General features: G+C 40.3%; 1 protein-coding gene across 4 annotated transcripts in view; it reads left to right on the plus strand.

Annotated features, from left to right (window-relative positions):
* The window catches only part of LRP5 (LDL receptor related protein 5), a 163,921-nt gene extending 150,742 nt beyond the window's left edge, over positions 1 to 13,179 (plus strand). The window contains exons 19-23 of one of the 4 annotated variants that reach the window (XM_087745897.1): positions 2,512 to 2,622; positions 6,410 to 6,655; positions 9,046 to 9,185; positions 12,076 to 12,173; positions 12,820 to 13,179. In XM_087745897.1, coding sequence (XP_087602023.1) covers positions 2,512 to 2,622; positions 6,410 to 6,655; positions 9,046 to 9,185; positions 12,076 to 12,173; positions 12,820 to 13,081 — 857 coding nt within the window. In that variant the 3' untranslated portion in view covers positions 13,082 to 13,179. The remainder of the gene's footprint in view (positions 1 to 2,511; positions 2,623 to 6,409; positions 6,656 to 9,045; positions 9,186 to 12,075; positions 12,174 to 12,819) is intronic. The other 3 variants (XM_087745899.1, XM_087745898.1, XM_087745901.1) reach the window with 3 other exon arrangements.
* Positions 13,180 to 19,798: the final 6,619 nt, after the last annotated feature.

The raw sequence follows: 19,798 nt of genomic DNA on the forward strand, positions 1-19,798 counted from the left end.
TGAGAAAACTTCCACGTTCTGTGTCTAGTATCAAGGCATAGCTGAAACAGACACTTGACTATGAGCTGGCACCATGGCTTCTTATTGCTGTACAAAATTTCAGGAGCCTATTCGGTAGCATGACTCTTGCCCTGTGAAGCCTGAGGACCCTTGGCTCTACCCACTCAATGGCTAACCATTGCCACAGGGCCAGCAGGGTAGATTTTTGTGGACATTTCAATGAGCAATTTTGTGGGTTTGCAATGTCTTCTGTAACTCTGAGCCTGGGCACCAGAACACCAGTACCTTCTTTGCAAACAAGAAGAGGATCAGCCATGTCCAAGTTCCCATCTTTCTTGTGGGAGGTGGTACTTACTACCTGTACTGCTTCATCAAGAGGCTCTGCTTTGTCCACCATGGAGCCCAGATGCAGTGTAACGGTGCCATTACCCACACACAGAGTCAAAGTGGAATGTGCATTTGGTCATCTCCCTGTGAAATGGTGGGCACTGCTAAGCAAACTTAATGCCAATGCTCCTGGCACTGTATGAACTGTAGGCACCTGCCTTGCCCTGCACAGCCCCTTTGAGGGCACAGATGAGCCTTACCATCTGGTCTAGAATAGTTGAAGATACGTTTCTTCAGAGGTTGAATGCTCAGTGGTTGTGTGCCTAGTTCTCTGCAAGCACTTGGGCCACGCAAGACTAGACTTTTGTCCAGGATGCTGTCTGACACTTCCCTAGAAGGGCTATGAACATACTCAGTGTCCAGGGTTAGACTGAGGGAGATGTGGCAAATGTGGCCTCTGTAGTCCTCAGGAATCTTTGAAGGCCAAGGCCTGAGTGGGTTCCTAAGAAAAATAAAACTGATAGGCCTTTCTTATCCTTTAGTGTGTGTCAGCCTATAGTATAGTATAGTATAGTGTATAGTACATTCTTGTTCTTTATATGAGGTTTATTAAGGTGGTGAGGCTAACTGGGCTTAACAGAACTTTTCTACTCCATGCATCAGAGGAATTGCCTTCTGGTCAGAGCAGTGATAATCACTGCCTTTCCATAGGTCTGAGTGCAATGCCTTGATTCTATCAGAAGCCACTTCTGTCCCCTCGTGTCCCAAGGCATGCTTTTGGAGAGTTGAATCTGAAGCATTGGCACAGGAGTTGCAGACTATGACTGAAAGTGGCCAAAGAAATGTCCCTGGATATGTTTGTGGTTCTTGCCCCACATCTTCAAGACAGTGACGTTCATCTTCTGGAATTTATTGTGGCACTGCTAGCTGGTCCTCTCATACCCAGTGGAAGTCACAAGGTTAATGGTCTCTTGATATTGCAACTGGATTACCATGCCACTGAAGAAGCTTCATCTGCTGTACAACACAGGTTCAGTCCTCCAAGTTGTCCATTGCTGGATCAAGAAGAAACAAGGAGTCCAACAAGGCAGGACAGCAACAGAAAATATGGCACATAAGAAGTGAAAGGATATTAAGACAGAAGTCTTGATGGAAGACAGAGGAGCAGCAGACAGTTACAACAATAAGTAGAGGGCTGGCGGTCATTGGCAAGTAGGAGAGTGCACGCAGAACTTGGCCCTTGTCATAGTGCAAGAACCTAAGTGGTGTGGTGGGAGTTCTAGATGCTTTTAGAGCCTTCTATCAACATGTGTGTGTTTTGTATGCACTGTAGGACCTTGTGGAGCTGCACCCAACTTACTGGGGGCACAACAGTCCAAATCAGGAGCTGATGCATTTGGAACTTCTAGCTAAGTTTTTTTTTTCCATAGATAATTAAATTCTCTTACATGAGAAATGCTCTGCAAACTGGACCATGGCAAAGTAAGTATGGCTATTCAGGAGGTCCACTTCACGCCACCACCACTGTTGTGATCCAAAACATGAATGTGAATCTTCTCCTCCAGAAGAAAAGAACCTTTCTTCTTTTTGCATTGAATAACCTATACTGTGAACCTTCCAGGATTGCTGGTTACTAGCCCTCGTAAGACAGTCTCTTTACTGATCATTTAATATGCTTTGACTTGATGGAGATTCCGAAGTTAATTAATAAGTCCTTGTTGCTGAAACAGAGACTTCTGAATATAGATAAGAAATTTAGCAGTTTATTAGCAAGGTTGTATTATATGGGGCTGCATACGATAATATAGACTATATAAGGTTTTATAATATGCCAAGTTACTACATTTTGTTAACATGTCAGGTGATCAGCTATACTTTCTTAGTTATTGTAAGAGATTCTTGCTGATTTGATCCCAGTTTGCCCCAACAGGACTGATTTGACAAAGGATGGGGAGTTAAAATTTTATTTTAGCCCCACTGAGTAGGATGTACAGCAACAAGAAGGAAGAACTGGAGACATGCAGACTTGCATTTTACCTACAGCAGCAAAGCAGGTGTTCTGGTGCCTACCTGGTCACAATATAAAATGCACTGTGGCTTCATGTCTCACTTCTTTTAGTTTTCTTAAGACACTGAAATGCTCCTATGCAAGTAGTACTTAATCTTTTCTTTCTTTCTGTGCAGCAGTTTGTCTACCCAATCAGTTCCGATGTGCAAGCGGCCAGTGCATCCTCCTGAAGCAACAGTGTGACTCCTTTCCAGATTGCATTGATGGTTCTGATGAGCTTATGTGTGGTGAGATGTCTTTCCTTGAGATTCAAGCGCTATGTTCAGGTGTAAGGTCCTACAAAAGAGTGTGAGCTTGCAGCATGGTGTAGCAATTCTGTAATGCTATTATTCCAGGTAATGCAGGAACAGCAGTAGTGAAAATGAACTGAAATCCCAGTGTTACTTCAGGCTAGTTCTAAAATGCTGTATGGGCTACAACACTGCCTTGTTTAGATGGGACTTCAGATCTATACCTAGGGGGACCTGATTCTACTATGCTCAGTACCTTGGAACTTGCAGAGCTGCTGATAAGCTTGGGGTGGCTTTTAAAAATGCGCAGCCCTATCCACTGCAATTACAGGGTCAAGCTGGAGGCTAGTTATGTGGAGGAACTAGCATGCAATGAGCAAGTGTCCACAAGAGACCACAAGCTCTCTTAAAGAGCAGGTAGGAAAAGAATAGAAGGAAATACCTTGATTTTTCTGGGCAAAATCTCAGGGCAGTAGGTAGGCACACGCTGATGGCAGTTGTTGTATTAGTCCTTAGCGGGGTCTGTTATTTTGCAGTCCGAAGTGGACAGTAAAATTCACTTATTTTGTTCTCTGCTTGCAATTTCCCTCTTTTTGCACCATTGGGGTGACTGGTGCATGAAGTTTTCAGGCAATGGGGCAGATAAAGGGAGCATTTAGTAGCTCACGAGTGGTTTAGCAAAATAGTTGGAACACATAGCATTTTAGAACAAAAGCAAATAGATGTGCTGATCTGTCAGTAATTCATTCTGAACAAATACCTTGTGTTAAGTTTGTGTAGAGAAATGCTGCACGTTGCTTAATAATGTTGCCTACAGGACCTTGGCTAATTGTAAGGTTTTTAATATCTTAGAGTCTTGTCAGGTTTTGAAGCACCAGTTGTCAGAAGCTGTGCCACTGCTGGGATGAGAGCAGGGGTCACCAGGTTTGGTCAGGGTAACCTTGTTTCTTCCTTCCATCGTCACAGTGGGTACAAGGAAAACTGTATTTCATGAGCAAGAGTGCTGAAAGGAGCCCAAGTGGTGAATAGAAAAGGCTAAAAGAATGGCGACAAAAAACATTTAGTTCTCCTGTTGGAAATTTCAGACTGAACATGCTCCTCATGCTTCTCCCACATCTTGCATTTATCTCTTAGCTCTCACCCAGTTCCCCAGTTCCCTGGATAATGTAAAGCCACTTCTTCTTTTTTTTTTTTTTATTTTATTTTTAGTTTTTCTTTGTGCACTTGGCAAACTTTTGTGCTGCCAAATTAATGCAGCTCTTTCCTGGTTGCACTTTGGGTCCAGTCCTGCAATTAGGTCTTAACTGATTTGAATGTGTCTTTATGTAGACATAAGACTGTCTCCTCTGGAGTCTCTTTGTGGAACAGCATTCTGTGGTTTCTTGCTTGACTGAGGGAAAGAACTCAAGTAGGGAATAAAAGTGATTGTTGCTTTCTAGATAAGGATCTTGCAGTCAAAAGAAGCTAGGTTTAACCAAAATGAGAATTTCGTGTTTTAAATTAGCTAATTTGGCAACATATCTTAATTTTGGCTTTGCTTTTTTCTGGTATTATAGCTGAACTAATCTGACTATTTGAAAGTTAGGGCCTTAGCTGACATAAAAGCTGTCATGCACTAATAAGTGTGAAAAGTAGATAAAGACTTTCAAACAGAAATGAGCTCTTGATGCTGAGCTGTTAAGAGTTTATTGGTAGATCTTCATATTTCCTTTATCTTCCCTCTCAAATTTCAGTTGTTTTTCATTCCCTTCAGTGGAAGGGAATGAATCCAGAACCACTGGAGAAAAATTTTATGAAGTGAAGGCTTGAATCTTACATGAACCGTTTCACTTCTTACAACTTCATTAAGGGGTTCATAGTTTGATCTGAACATGTAAAATTGATACCCTTTGGCCAAGTTTATTTTGATGTTTTCACTTTATGAATATATTTGTGTATGTAAAAAAAGAAAATTAAAAATGTGTGAATCACATGGAAAAAATCATATTCACTGAAGAATGTCACATATGCGAAAAACATAGAGGTATCAGGTTTATTTTGGCAAGAATTTTGAATGTGTTACCCATAATCAGGGGGAGATATGATACATAGCTCATCTCAAATACTGCAGCGCTTTTTATTATTTAACATTGGGCTATATAGGTGTGGTGAGTTGACCCTTGCTGGATGCCAGGTGCCCACCAAAGCTGCTCTGTCACTCCCCTCCTCAGCTGGACAGGGGAGAGAAAATATAATGAAAGGCTCGTGGGTCAAGATAAGGGCAGGGAGAGATCACTCACCAGTTACCATCACGGGCAAAACAGACTCAACTTGGGGAAATTAGTTTAATTTATTACCAATCAAACCAGAGGAAGGTAATGAGTAAAAACTAAATCTTAAAACACCTTCCCCCCACCCCTGCCTTCTTCCCAGGCTTAACTTTACACCTGAGTTCTCTACCTCCTCCCCCCCCGGTGGCACAGGGGACGGGGAATGGGGGTTGCGGTCATCACACGCTGTTTCTGCCGCTCCTTCCTCCTCAGGGGGAGGACTCCTCACACTCTTCCCCTGCTCCAGCGTGGGGTCCCTCTCATGGGAGGCAGTCCTCCATGAATTTCTCCAATGTGAGTCCTTCCCACGGGCTGCAGCGTGGGCTCCTCTGTTTCCACAGGTCCTGCCAGGAGCCGGCTCCAGTGCGGGTTTCCTGCGGGGTCACAACCTCCTTCAGGCATCCACCTGCCCCGTGTAGAGTCCTCCACAGGCTGCAGGTGGATATCTGCTCCACCATTAACCTCCATGGGCTGCAGGGTGACAGCCTGCCTCGCCATGGCCTTCACCACTGGCTGCAGGGGAATCTGTGCTCCAGTGCCTGGAGCACCTCTTTCCCCTTCTTCTTTGCTTGGTGCTTTAGTGCTCCTTGGTGTCTGCATAGTTGTTTCTCTCACATATTCTCACTCCTCTCTCTGGGTGCAATTGCCATTGCACAGAAACTTTTTTCCCATTCTTAAATATGTTATCACAGAGGCGCTACCACCATCGCTGATTGGCTTGGTGTTGGCCAGTGGCAGGTTTGTCTTGGAGCCAGCTGGCATTGGACATAGGGGAAGCTTCTAGCAGCTTCTCACAGAAGCCACCCCTATAGCCTGCCCACTACCAAAACCTTGCCACACAAACCCAATACAATAGGGGAAAAAGGAGTAAGAAGTCGAAAGTATTTGAGATATTCTGGATTGTGTTTTCCTTCCAATTTGTAAGGTTTTCTTTAGAAAGCAAGTCATATTTTAGAACGGAAAAGTATTCTATATTAAGGCCTGTATTAGCTAGGAAGAAATCCACTGCTTAATACATATGGTAGCTTAATGGTAAAATGTTTTAGTTTTTTAATGTTACTGCTAGCCCAAATGGCTTTTGAGAAAAGCAGATTCCTCTCTGATTAAGGATTTCATGTTTATAAGTGTCCTATATCCTTAACCTGTAGACTTGGTAGGAGGGAAGAAAAGGAAACTTTCTAGGCTGTTGTTATATCAAGATGATAAGTAATCATGTTATGAGATGAATTGCTAGACAGGAAGGAGAGTACCTTGCTAATACTGCTTCATGTGCATGGAGGGGAAAAGGAAGCATGAAGTCTTGTGCGTTGAATTGGAATATATGGAGTTATAGATGCCTGAGTTTGATGCAGGTACTTTCAAAGACATTGTGAATGACTGTGAGCTGACTGATTTGCTGCACAAGTTCCAGGACAGCAACATACATATTGCCCCATGTTTAATGACCTCCTTTTTTTTTTCTCCTCTTTTTCCAGAAAAAACAAAGCCAGCATCAGATGAGTCACAGCCACACAGTAGTGCCATTGGTCCTGTCATTGGTATAATACTGTCACTTTTTGTCATGGGAGGAATGTACTTTGTTTGCCAGCGAGTGGTGTGTCAGCGCTATGCCGGGCCCAATAGTCCTTTTCCACATGAGTATGTCAGTGGCACCCCTCATGTCCCTCTTAATTTTATTGCTCCAGGAAGTTCTCAACATGGCACTTTTACTGGTAAGGATGGTAAGGATCTTGCATCTAATCAGTACCATTACATTGTCTGGATTTGGAGTGCTAGATGCGGAGTTTTCGAAGAGCAGAAATTAGATGTTGTTGATCTGCTCATTTGGATCAGATATGCAAAAACTATTAGATGCATTTCATAGGCATCTTGCCAGACTTTCAAAGCAATTTTCGTGCTAGGCTGCATCTGGACAAGTATCTATCTTTTTGACAGGAAATCTACAGTATTTTGCCAGTGAAAACATCCTCTTTATATAGTTCATTCTGATGTAATAAAGCCTGGGTTTTGCATCCTACTTCCTACCTAAGGCCTGCAAAACGCTATGAAGAGTAGTGAACCACATGCAATACTGGAAACGAATAATGCATGTGCCATTCAGCGTTCTAGTGAGAGCTTTGTTGAATTGTTCTTTGTGTCTTGGACTCAGATGTCCTTGTTTCTGTCCTGTCCATCAAAGGTCTTTACACAGTTTTGTCCTGTCTGCTCAGGATGGGTAAGTTATTCCACAGTGGAAAGAAGCACAGGAAAGAAGTGAAGCAGCTTAGTTTAGTATAATAAAAAAAACCCAGGGGATAAACATCCCTCCCCAAAGTTAAAACAGCAAATGTGGAAGAACACTGCTTAGTCTGGGTGTGGTTTTGTAGTCTGGCTGCTCTTTGCCTGAAGTGTAATGAAAACATCCCCTTTGGTTTAGCCCATCTCTGAGACAGCTTCCCTGTTTGCTTTTGGACAAACTACTTATTCTCTCTGTGTCTCAGTCCTTCATGTGTAAAACAGCAAAGCTTCTCTACCTTCCAAAGGACTCAAAGCATCAATTCGGAGAAGTGCGTGCAGCTACGATGCTGAGATCGAAGGAGGACTTGAAGTATACATAAAAGCTCAGGATGTTCAGCTAATAGATAAGAACCCAGAAACCTCATACAGACATCAAAGTAAACGCTTAAATGATGTACCTCAAATTATTTTACAAATGTAAAATATACTTTTCATAGAGGAAATAGCAAACTCTTAACTACAAAGCCCTGAGAAGAAAGAATATCTCTTCATATTGTTCAGGAAGCTGGAAAGTAAACGTTCACCTGTAAACCTGCCAGGCAGGGTCAGAATACAACAAATCCATACTTTAGAGTGCTTAGAGTCTGCTTTTTATGTCAGCTGAAAATCAGATAGATGATACACTTTAAGACAAATGAAAAGATGTGGCACTTCTTCATATTAAACAAGTTTTTGAGATGTGCTAATTGTTGTTTTCTTCTAGCCATGGCTTTGAAGATAGCCAGATACAACTCAGGTTTTGTCTTTCTCACACTTTAATGACTGTGGTCAGCTGTTCCTGCTTAAATTATGGTTTTATGGCTATCAAGAGGTTTTTGTGGTAGGAAATAAAATTTGAGGATCAAATCATTGCAGGTGAAATCTTTGCCGTGGTGTTTTAAATTGGATTTCACGCTAAAGCTTTTTAATTAAAGCAAGTATCAGTGGTTTTCGTCTGTACCTCTGTAGGTGCTAAACTAAGCTGTCATTCTGATTCTCATTCGTATTTGTTAGTTTTTTCTAATCCGTATTGCTATGACAAGTTACAACAGCTGAAAATATTACCATTGATGTTAATTCTAAAGAAAAGACATAGGTTCCTAATACCGTGGCATTTCCAATAAAGATAAATAGTCATGAATCATGATCACAAATAGAGTCACTCTGCTTGTAATAAATACTTCCTGCATCTGAAAAATTTCTGAAAACTTCCCAAACTAAACACTTCCATTAGCACTGAATAGTCTGACAGGAAGAAGCTGAATTTATATCGTCTGATTTAAGTGTATATTAGAGTAAAACAGATTGGAGAATGTTGTCTTCCCTTTTCTTGTCACCCAGGTTTCCTTCCTTTTGCCTCTGCTGATTTTCAGTTTAAGCAGTGATCTTTTTCAATAAAAATAATTACTTTTTGCTGTTGTTCATGTACTGGCAATTGAATTTCTTTGGACGGAAATGGAAATGAAAACTTTGGTGGTCTCTAGCTTGTTTTTTCTTGTGCAATGCATAATGCTTTTTTTTGCAAATGCCTGATTTTGTTTAATTGGAAAATTTCTTAGTTTTGGGTGAAGAGTTTGGATCAAGTGTTCTGGAGATTCCTTTCTCAACAGAGTGTGAGAGCAGGTTGTGAGGAGTTTGGTGCTGCAGTGAGACAATAGGTGGTCTAGGGGTGAGATGTTTTCTTTACAAAATATTTTGTTCCTTGTAATCCTGAAGTTTTTACATAAAACACTTCCCAAAGTGACAGCCAGTAGTGTTGCACAGGTTTGCCAAGCTGTGAATTTGTTTTCTGTTTTGTATTGGTAGATAAAATTGTGGTTTACCTAACCGTGTTTTCCTCTCTGTCTCACTGCAGGCATCTCTTGTGGGAAGTCCATGATTAGTTCCATGAGTCTCATGGGAGGAAGCAGTGGTGCCCCCTTATATGACAGAAACCATGTTACTGGAGCCTCTTCGAGTAGCTCATCCAGCACTAAAGCCACTTTCTACCCACAGGTATGTCTTGAAAAATATACCTGTAAGTTAGATATCTCCCACTTCTAAAGAAAAGGAAGATGAAAATTTGTGCTACTAAATAGAATGTTAATAACAGTTGTTCTTGGGTGTTACTGTTTATGATACACAGGCCCAGTCTGACACCCACCAGACTTCACAAAAGGGCTTTGTTGTAGTGCATCAGGTTTACACAATGCTATATGGTGTCTAAAATGTTCTGTTATTAGAGTGATACTCAGCTGGGTTGTTCCTGGGCCCTTCTGTTCTTCTGTCTTGACTGCTTTGGAGATGCCACCTCTTTTGTTCCTTGTAAACTCTGATGTCAGTGGCCCAATGACATTTTGCACTGCATAATGCTGCAGGCACGCATGGAATAAAAAGACAAACAAGGCGCAACAGGACTGGAATGCAAATGCATAAGAAATAAGCTTGGCTTGCTGTTTAGATAGTGTCGATTGTTGATTCAGAAAACCAAGTGTGTGCACTGGGAGAAAACACTGGTACCAGCAGAGATTACTTTGCTTGGATTTTCTCAGCCGTAATTTAGCACCATTTCTGCTTTTACCTGTTGGAAGTGACAGAATTTTAGTCCCCATATCAGAGTTTCATGAATTCAAAGATGTATAGTATGAATGGAAATGATTCTCTAAGAATATGGAGCAGAGGCATACAAAGGTTATTCTTTGCCAGTATTTTGCCATATGACAGGTTTTTTTCCTTAGTGCTTCTGAGCAATATATACATTCAGCTGTTCACACAAGCTTGCAGAGTCAATCTGCTAGCTATTGATGTGATTTTTCAGTAATATTTAATCAGGAGCCCACGTATTATGTGGCTATATGTGCATTTGTGTTTACGTGTAAATGGTTATGCTATGTATGGGCATTTTGATTGACAGTGTTTTGACCAGTGGCAAATGTGCTCTCTCTCCCCTTTAAGAAGGACAAAGATGGAAAAGAGAGGCTTGTGAGATTATCTATTGATAAGGTAAAATTCGTTACTTATTTCTCGCATTACCTTCTCAATGAAGCCATCAAGAAGCTAGGTACAGCTAGCAGATGTTTGGAACTCAGCAACCCTCCTAATTTAGCCTGTCTAATGCTTCACCAGTGTCTCCGTAACATGCTGAACAATTTCATGGTAGTACTTGCTTGCTGTGTCAGTGCTACACTAAAAAGGATGAACAGAAAAAACTTAGCTGAATTTATATTAAGAAAACCTTATTTGAATAAATCGTGAAAGAGGAAAGAAGCCCGAGAGCTGATCTGGCTGTGCCATTCTGTGGGATCTGTGTTGGCCAAAAGATCAACTCTTCCGCTAGACTTCTGGCCTAAGCTAATCTGACTGTTACTGGGAATTCTTCCACACTTCCCACTCCGGGCTATGTCAGCCAGTGCCTGCAGGGACGATATCAGCCTTTCCTTCAGGAAAGGCATGCTGGATTCTGAGAAGGAAGCTGTTTCAAGGGCTTTGTTACATTAAAGTTACTGCTTAATCCAAATATTTTGGTCGGTTCTACCTGGTAGCTAATTACCCAGCTTTAGGTTAATAATAAAAAGGAGAGATCTGAGCATCTAGTTGTCTTGGCTTTTATGTTTTTTGTAACACATCTTAGTGGTGCTGAGAGATGGTACAGTGAATAGAGACGAGGAAAGAATTTATGTTGGTGGAGTTATGCCAGTTTACATACATACCTGAAAACCTGGCCACAGACATCCTGGCTGACGCTTTGTTAGCTGTATTTAATCTGAATGTGAAGTGGTGTTGCAGCTCAGGGTGCTAGTAGGAGAGAATCCAGAAGTAGCATGCAGTGCTCCTCCAAGGAAGAGGATTTCTGGAAGATACTCTTGGGGCAATTACTCATCATTCCCCACAGCTGGCAATGGGTGCTGTTCAAGCTTGTCTCCCCTCACATGAATCTGGATGCAGGGCTTGTCAGTATTAGTAATAATGAGCTCAACTCAATGGCCAGGAATCATTTTGCTAGATGCTGCACAGTGAAGACCAAAACAATGATCTCCACTCCAGTGATTTTACAGTATTATTATGAGAGAATAGGATGCTATCATAGTCGCTGTGGCACGCCATGGGTTGGCAGAATGCCCAGGACAGGCTGCGTACAAGATGCTCACATCAGTAGCAAGGCCCTACCATCAACAGCAATGTTGTAATTTTCCACATTGGAAGGGATGAAGCGCTCTCCTTGTTTTTAGGCCAATGTCCTGCTGGCCATGTCAGGGATTCTGCTTCCTGCTAGAGGAAGAATCCTAAAGGATTCTGAAGCATAATAAACTGTTTTCCTAGTGTGAGGGTTACCAGCAACTATGTATATGTACACACAGTCTAGGGCAGGCTATAACTATTTTTTAGCTTTTAGGCTTTTTGCATTGTGAACTGTGCCAAATGATATGTTTACAGAATGACAGTAAAAAGAATGGAGTTGTATTAGTTATAGTAAAGGAACTTGGCCTCCTGACCCTACTATTGGCTGGGTATGTTTAGAGGCTGGGAGTGGAACAGATTTTATTTCCCATTAGCATCTGCTGAGGATGGTATCAGTCCTTCTGTCCAAGGCAGTGCACTGAGATTGACCAAAACTGGGTCTAATTTCCAGCTTTACCCCAGCATTCCAGCAGAATAACAGATGTGACAAGGAAGAAAATTCTCTGTACTGTGAGAACTTTGAAGGCCTGCAGTGTACCTAAGCCCGGAGTAAAGTCTCGTAATGAACTTCCATGATCTTTAAAAATGCATTAACCCACCCAAGCAGCAAGGAGAAGAAACTAAAATAAGGATGAGTGACAGGATGAAGGCATAAATAATATTTTCAAAATAAGTAACTTGTATAACTAACCCAAACTTTCACACTGCTTTTTCCTGTTCTTCCTAGATCTTGAACCCACCTCCTTCCCCAGCTACTGATCGCTCCTTGTATAATGCAGAGATGTTTTATTCCTCAAACATTCCTTCAACCACGAGATCTTACAGGTACAGCTCAGATAAAAAGGTTTGATAAATCATCTGTTGATTTGTCCTTTAGTTTCGAATCTTAAGCAAAGTGTTCTTGTTCAGACTTTACCTTGTTTAAAAAAACCTTTCCCTCTCATAATAAATGACCATTCAAATGGAGGTTATGCCAGTTTTGATGTTAAACATTGGCTTTGTGTTCTTCTTTTGACACAACAGGGTTTAGCACCTTTCAATACAGTGTTGCTGAGTAATAATGCAATATATATATGTTATATTGCTATGTAACAGTCACTTAGCATCCTGTATAGACAAGGTTGGTGTTTACTGTTCAGTTCCTCAAGCTTATCTTAAAACTCTTTGATGAGTCAACCTATTTGTTAGTGACTGGGCTAAATGGTCACGGTGGTCTCCTCTGGCTGGTCAGGGGCTGGAAGAATGCACTGCTGCCTGAGGGTAGTTGTGCCATTCAGATTTAACACAGTTTAGGTACTTGTTGGGTTCCTACAAAAACCTGAATTAAGGCTTACATAGTATTAACGAGCAGGCATCTTGACTGAGGACACAGAGCTGTTCATTTTCAGTCTCTTTCTTTTTCTTTCTTTTTTCCTCAGACTGCAACTAATGCATGTGCTTTTTTTTTTTTTTTTTTTTTTTTTTTTTGCAGGCCATACCTTATACGAGGGATAGCTCCACCCACAACCCCATGCAGCACAGATGTTTGTGACAGTGACTATACTACTAGTCGATGGAAGGCCAACAAATACTATATAGATTTAAATTCAGACTCAGACCCTTATCCCCCTCCACCCACACCTCGCAGTCAGTACATGTCAGCAGAAGAAAGTTGCCCTCCGTCTCCTGCCACAGAACGAAGCTATTTTCACCTTTATCCCCCTCCACCCTCTCCTTGTACAGACTCCTCATGACCTCAACAGAAGGAACTTTTCCTGTAAATATTTTAAAATATGAACAGATTTAAAATATATATTTTATGATTTAAAAATAAATTGGGGTGGGAATTAAAAAGAAGAAATGTGAATAAAAATGGGTGGGAGGGATGGGGCTGTGAAAAATTGTACAGAGGAAGAATATTTATAAAATTGATTTTTTTAACTTAATTTCCATTCTTTTGTGCCATATTTGCCTTTTTGAAGTCATGAAAATGACTCAATCTCCAAAGGATTTGGGGAGGGAATGTTGAGCCTTTTTACATTTTTAAGTCACCTTTTTACATGCGAAGTGTATGTAATTTTTTTTTATTAATGTGAGACAAGAAAGTGAAGTAGCTTGTGGGAGGAGTTTATTCACAGAGAAGAAAAACACGTTTAAATAAAATTTTCAGTATCTCATCCCTTCACCAGCACTGAGAGAAAACATGCAAAGATGACAACCCTCAGATGCTCCTGTTTGCAAGTCAGCTGAATGCTTCGCAGCAGAACTTGTATGCTGAGACTTGGATTTCAAACCTCCCTCTCCATTTGCTGAGCATTGAACTGGAAGAACACTTCTTTTGGCCAAACTTTCCAGCTTAACTAGGCCCACATGCCCTACCTCATGTCAGTGCCACTCTGCACATGGCCAATTCTGAAACTGATTCAAGCTAAAAAAGATAACCAGCCCTAAAAAACTTGGTTTAGCTCCAATCAGTTCCCCACTTGACTGGGTGAATGGTAGTAGAAGCAGTTGTATTGACCTGTGGGTGAGAGCAAGGGGCAAGTTTAAAGTGGTATTTAAGCTAAGAGGAATGCCTGACAAACTGCAGATTTGGTCAGACTCACCATTTTAATTGTGATGAAACCAAGCTCCTTTATCCTTCCTTGTGAGACTTTGATGACTGTCTGGGAAGAGGCTGCTTCTCAAAATACAGTGCTAGTGCTCTTTTTCTCAAAAGTCTAGTAATTCACTGTGCCGTGTCTCTGAGATGTTCACCTGTGTTGACTTGATCAGAGGACTGCTTCATCTCTAATGTTCATTTTCCAAAGTGGAATGATATGGTCACTTGTATTAATTTAAATAACAAAAGTTGTTTGGTTTTTTAATTGGTGTTTGTAGAAAATGGTATCTGCATAGCTCAAAACAAAAACATCTGCCATTCAAACAGTTTAGTCATATCTCATAAAAATTTGCCACAAAATTAGTTCAGGTTTAGAAATAGACAGAAAAAGTGCAGGGGAGGAAGGAGAGGAAACAAATACTTTTTTCTAATTTTGTTGGAATAAAAAAGATAAACTCTCATACAAACTGCTGTAACCTAAGGACGTCATGATCAGCAAAGTGCTCATGTTCCCAACACATACCAAAAAAACCCCTTTGGGAATGGGGGGCTAAGATCAGTCCCTTTCAAAATACAGAAGATAAATTTTTGCTTTGATTGCTCTCTTGCTGTAACAAAAGGAAGTGGGTATTCTATGGCACTTTATAAATGCAGCTCTGGTGATGATAATGTGAGTGTCTACTCGGGACATCTGAGGGAAGTTCTGAATATGCAGTCTCGCACCTGTTTCTGCAGCTGCTAAATAACAGATGTGTTGGGCCTTTGACAGCCTTAATATTGTTGGCAACAATGAAAACTTTTTTCTTGTTTGAACTTAAATTGTACTTGGTTTTGGGTGTTTTTAGTAAGTTATTTGAGAGCACATCACAGGAACCCTACAACCTCTGGGACAGACGTCTTTGTTGTGGTGGTGGAGGGGCTGGGACCACGGTGTTCTGATCCAGTTTGTGTTTTCATATTTATTAGTCCAGATCTGTTCTTCCTATCTACATTGTTCAAGGATAGGATTTGTGCTGTCACTGGTGTGTTACTAAAACTCTTAAAGTAGCTTTTACTACCTTCATGTCTAAATTTTCACTTAAGAGGTTGAGCACAAAGAAGATTCCCACCATTTTTCATGGAGAAAAATACAGAATTGGAGAATACAGCATTGGAGTTTCAAGAATGGGTCTTTCCCCATCCCCTATCAACATTGGTAATTCTGTAGTATGCCAAGAAGAACAAGGTCATAGTTGGTTACTCTTAGAGTGACTTGGCAGATCTTTGAACCAGTGTTAATGATTTGGTTGAAACAAAGTAATTCTCATGTGATCATGTTTCAGTGAACAGTAGGAATCTAGATCCACAGGATATTTTATGTACCACATTTATCATATAAAGGAGTACTTGTTCTGCATTACAGCATTTGGTAGTCCAGTCTCATATCATATGTAATTTTGTGCATGATAACTATTCACCATTTATAATTCATTAGTTTAGTTGTTTCGTGTTACAGTTTTAGCTTAGAGACATACTACATTAACTTTCCTATATTCCTGTGATGACACTCAATGCAAAATTACATTGATTTTTTTTTTGTCATTAAACCACTGATCTTTTTAAAGAACCACAACTATAACAATCCTAACCACTTAATCTGAAGACTTGTATCCTATTACAAAGTTTGGAGTTGAGTCCAAGAAAATTAGCATTCTTGCTGAGAGCTAAACTGTTTTAAGAGTCAAATTCTTTTGGAGCTTAGGTATTCAGGGGGAAGGCAGCACTTGCCAAATGGGATGAATTAAGCGTGTACATTTTGATTTAAGTTGGACATTCATAGCCTCTTGCTTCTGATGTTTGCTGAGAAATTGCCTCCTCTGAGGCACTTGAAGTTTGGTGATCAGAATCTGAGCCCCACACTGCTCCATAATACTGACTTTAAAAGCCTCTTCTAAAAAGAATTTGTATACAAATTTAGCATCTTAACATTTAAATACTAAATACTATTTTTGATTGCTGTAGACTATATACTTTAAAAGGACTAGTGCACTCCTGGTGCTAGAAAAGACCAGAAAGAAAATTTGAGTGACAGGAGCTACTTCTCTCCAGAAATATCCTAAGTGTGCTCTTAGTGGTTTCCATCCTGTGAACTTTCAGGCTAAAATGTAGAAAATAGGTGTTATTTTCTTCTAGATCAGGATGAGAAAAAGAGTTGCAGGGAATTGATGAATGTGTATGCCAAGTTGTAGCAGTTATGGGCTGAATAGGAAATAAGTGGGGGAAAGTTGTATTTCAGTGAAGTTTAGACATAGTTTTAATAGTGCAAAACTTCTCTGTGAGAAAGCTGACTGAAATATTATAAGAGTTCTTCCCTGAGAATCTGCAGGGGGATGCATGTGGTTGAACTACCTGTGTGAGCTTGTGAGTACTTGAATGAGTGTTTTCAACCACTATTTTCCAAGCCCATTATGACTGCATATTAGCACTTGAAACAGCTCAGTGTGTAATATAGAACTGTGTCTGGAGAGTAGCTAGTAATGGGCAAAGAATATGGTTGATTCTGTCATGCATTTAAAGGACAGATGTCCTAGCAGGGAGCAGCTTACCTGTCTTTCAGTGCGGTCGTGAAAGCAGCTACTCAGGTCGTCTTCTCTTGTAGAATTTGTCCTATCTGCAGGACAGATGTAGCAGCAGTGTGAAGCTGTAAGGTAAATGGACAAGTCATGATCTTCAACAGTGAAGTATTCTTTAATTTCAAGCAAAAGTGTTATGTAAATTATAGCGTGACTTCACTTCAGCTAGACTGGTCAACAGCCACTGCACCCTGAAATTTGAAATGGAGGTAATTAATTTGTTCATTATTGCGGATGATTTTGTGGAATACTATCCCAGCTGTCTTACTGGTTCAGTTTTCTTCTGTCTGGACAGATCACTTAGCACTTAGGCTAAGATTAAGCTAAATCTGTAGGTATGACAAATAATGTTTTATTTAGGATAGTCTCAGAGTACAAAATGCCCCTTGTCTAAAAATGAGACAGTGCCATTACCGGCATGTTCTAAAAAGGAAGGCAGAAATGATTGGAAACAAGTTTCTTCATTTGGAATAATGGGTTTGATTTTCAGTAATAAGCCTTGATCTCTCTGGTTTGCAAAGGGTGCAAGCACTTCCCTAAAAGTTCTGATTCTTTTCAAAGTAACAACAAAATGGTCTCTTCCCTCAACGCCTCTTCTTCACACCTAGGATGGCCCTTCTGGAAATCTCCAGGTCCATTTATCCTAGATCTACTTTCTGTCTGATATCTAGAAGGGCATATGCTAGATCTAGGACTCGTCCTGTTCCCTCCATTTTTATGCCAACTGGTGCCTCTTGGATTCTGGGGCTTTTGAAATTCTGAAGCTCTGCACAGTGGTGAAAAAGGATTTGGAAGCAGGAGCACTCAGTAAGGGCTGGTCACACTGGGCTGATGTGCCAGTCACAAGGACATTCCTCCATTGCCTGCAGGGTCAGATCCCTTTGCTAGGGAGAGGTTCTGTGCTGCCCTTCATCAGAGCCTCTGGAGCATGTTGTACTACTTTACGAGTGTGGTCAGTCAAACTTCACAAAAGTTGTGTGTCCTGTTTGCTTCAGGCATTTTCGGAAGCAGATCTTTTCTGATGTCAGTCATTTTGTTGGGGTATATGTTGAGTCAGTCCAAATGAGTAGCTGTGCTTATAATTGTACAAGTGATATCCATTAATGTCAGGAAATGAAAACAGAAGGCAAGCATGTTCCCAATAATTAATAACACACAAGGGTGCCTGGCACGGAGCCCTGAATTAACATATTTGCTGTTACGCTGCTGAAGGGCATTTTATAAACATCCATGTTTGGACAGAGCCTTAGACAAGCCACAGTCAAAAGATGATAGTAATTTACTGAGCAGTTATTCAGTTGTTTCTATGTTTTTATTATGATTCCATTATGAATTATGAGTTCAGTCCCCACTGTAAATTCGGCTTGTCTGCAGAAGGTTCAGGGAAGGCTGAATCCTAAATTCTGAGAGGTGTCTGCTGTTCCCTTAGATATTGCAACACTTTCTGTTCATCATTATATGTAAAAAAACCTTTCTTCAGCTATTGTAAGTTTAGCTAAACAGCTTATTTACCACATGTTAAAAGAAATATTAATATACATAGATATTTTCAATCCTGTCATGTCTCCTAGCTCTCCTTCCTGAGAACACTTCCTCTAGTTTTTGTAAAGGGTATTTTTCTTTAATTTGTTTATTTTGAGGTTGGCCAACTATGCTGTGGGCCTTTTTACATAAGATCATACTCCGTGGAGGGAATAAAGGAAAAGTTGACTTTAAATCAATGTTAAGCCTGCTGATAGGAATGGTGGAAACCAGTCTGATACAAATGGCTTCTGGATTCCACAACAAAATCCTTCAAAATGCCATGTCCTGACATACTGACACTGCTCCCAGCCACCCGTGACAGCAAGCTGCCACATCCTGGCTGTTCCCAGCATGAACCACTTGTTGCAGCCCACCTCTGGAGTCGGGGGCTGGGTTCTCTCCAGCCAACACAGAATCCTGGTGGATGGAAGACCACAATGGCAATTCCTAAATGGGTCATTTTTTGTTGACAAAATATGTGCAGAGAATGTGCTTAGAAGGATTTATCAGAGGAGGAAAGCAAGTTTGACAGCTACAGCACCTAACAGACTAATCCACCACCGGCATTCACATCTTTGAAAAGCAAGTACTCCCATTGACGCATCTTTCTCTAAATATGGTGACAGCATTCCCAGGGTAGCTGTGTTTGACAAAGGGAGTAATATTCCAGTTTGATTTGTACAGAGATCCTGCAGTGTGTAAATAAGTACAGAATAGTTGCAACTACAAACACAATAGTTGCAAATGGAATTCATCAGACTACGGAGATTAAAGAAAAGCTGTTGAAAATGGGAGGACTGCTTTGCTGTTTTACGTGAAATTTGGAAGGCATCATAAACAAAACTCTAACCCAGACCGCTTTCTTACTTACCTAATTGTATCGTAATTGCTGCTATTGTAAATGTACATGAATATACAAAGAGTACCAAGAATTTTTATGATAAAACCCACACACAATCTTTTTTATATTTATATTAAAATGTGTATTCTGCAAACAGCCTAATAATTACAGCTTTATATGTGTATCATTTTGTAGCATTTACTACAAAAGACAACCAAACCCAATACTTCAGTGCCTTGCATATTTTAAACAGTTCAGCATATTAACTGGGGAAAAAAGTAAAGCCTTAAATCACAAGTGCCCCCCGAATCATTTGTAGGTTGTACTCCACTGGTTTTAACATAGCTTTGTATCGTTGTTAGGGTTCTCTTCAGTTAAAATACATACATCCACAAGTTGTGGAACTAACTGAAAGCTGACAATTTCTGATTTTTTTAGAGCATGCATGTCTTGAATTTGTAATATATTGGAATTTCTCTTAAATGCGTTATTTCAAGTGAACTTTGATTTATGTATTCATGTCTACTTCAACAGAAATCTTGATACCTGTTAAAAATACATAACATTTAAAAAAAAAAAAAAGCAAACAGTAACTGACGCTTATGTATTTGGGGATTAAGTTGATGCTATTTTCAGATTGTCACTTCAGTACTTTTCGTTAAAGTCATAAAATCTTTGTTGTGTTACAGAAAGTCTTTACCTATTATTTTTCCAAGCATGGCCTTCTAGCATACAAATGGACTTGTTAATGCTGTTCTAAGAAAAATTTCTTTGAGGCTTTCATCACTTCAGACCATTATACATTAACAATTTTCTGGTCATGAAACTGCAATGTTTCTTTATGTTAACAAAACCAAAGTCTTGTTTGAAGTAACTGGTATTTTGTATAAAT

The sequence above is a fragment of the Nipponia nippon genome, unplaced genomic scaffold (assembly GCF_047370975.1).
Source record: "Nipponia nippon isolate SJK-2023a ecotype South Korea unplaced genomic scaffold, ASM4737097v1 scaffold_10, whole genome shotgun sequence".
NCBI classification, from domain to species: domain Eukaryota; kingdom Metazoa; phylum Chordata; class Aves; order Pelecaniformes; family Threskiornithidae; genus Nipponia; species Nipponia nippon.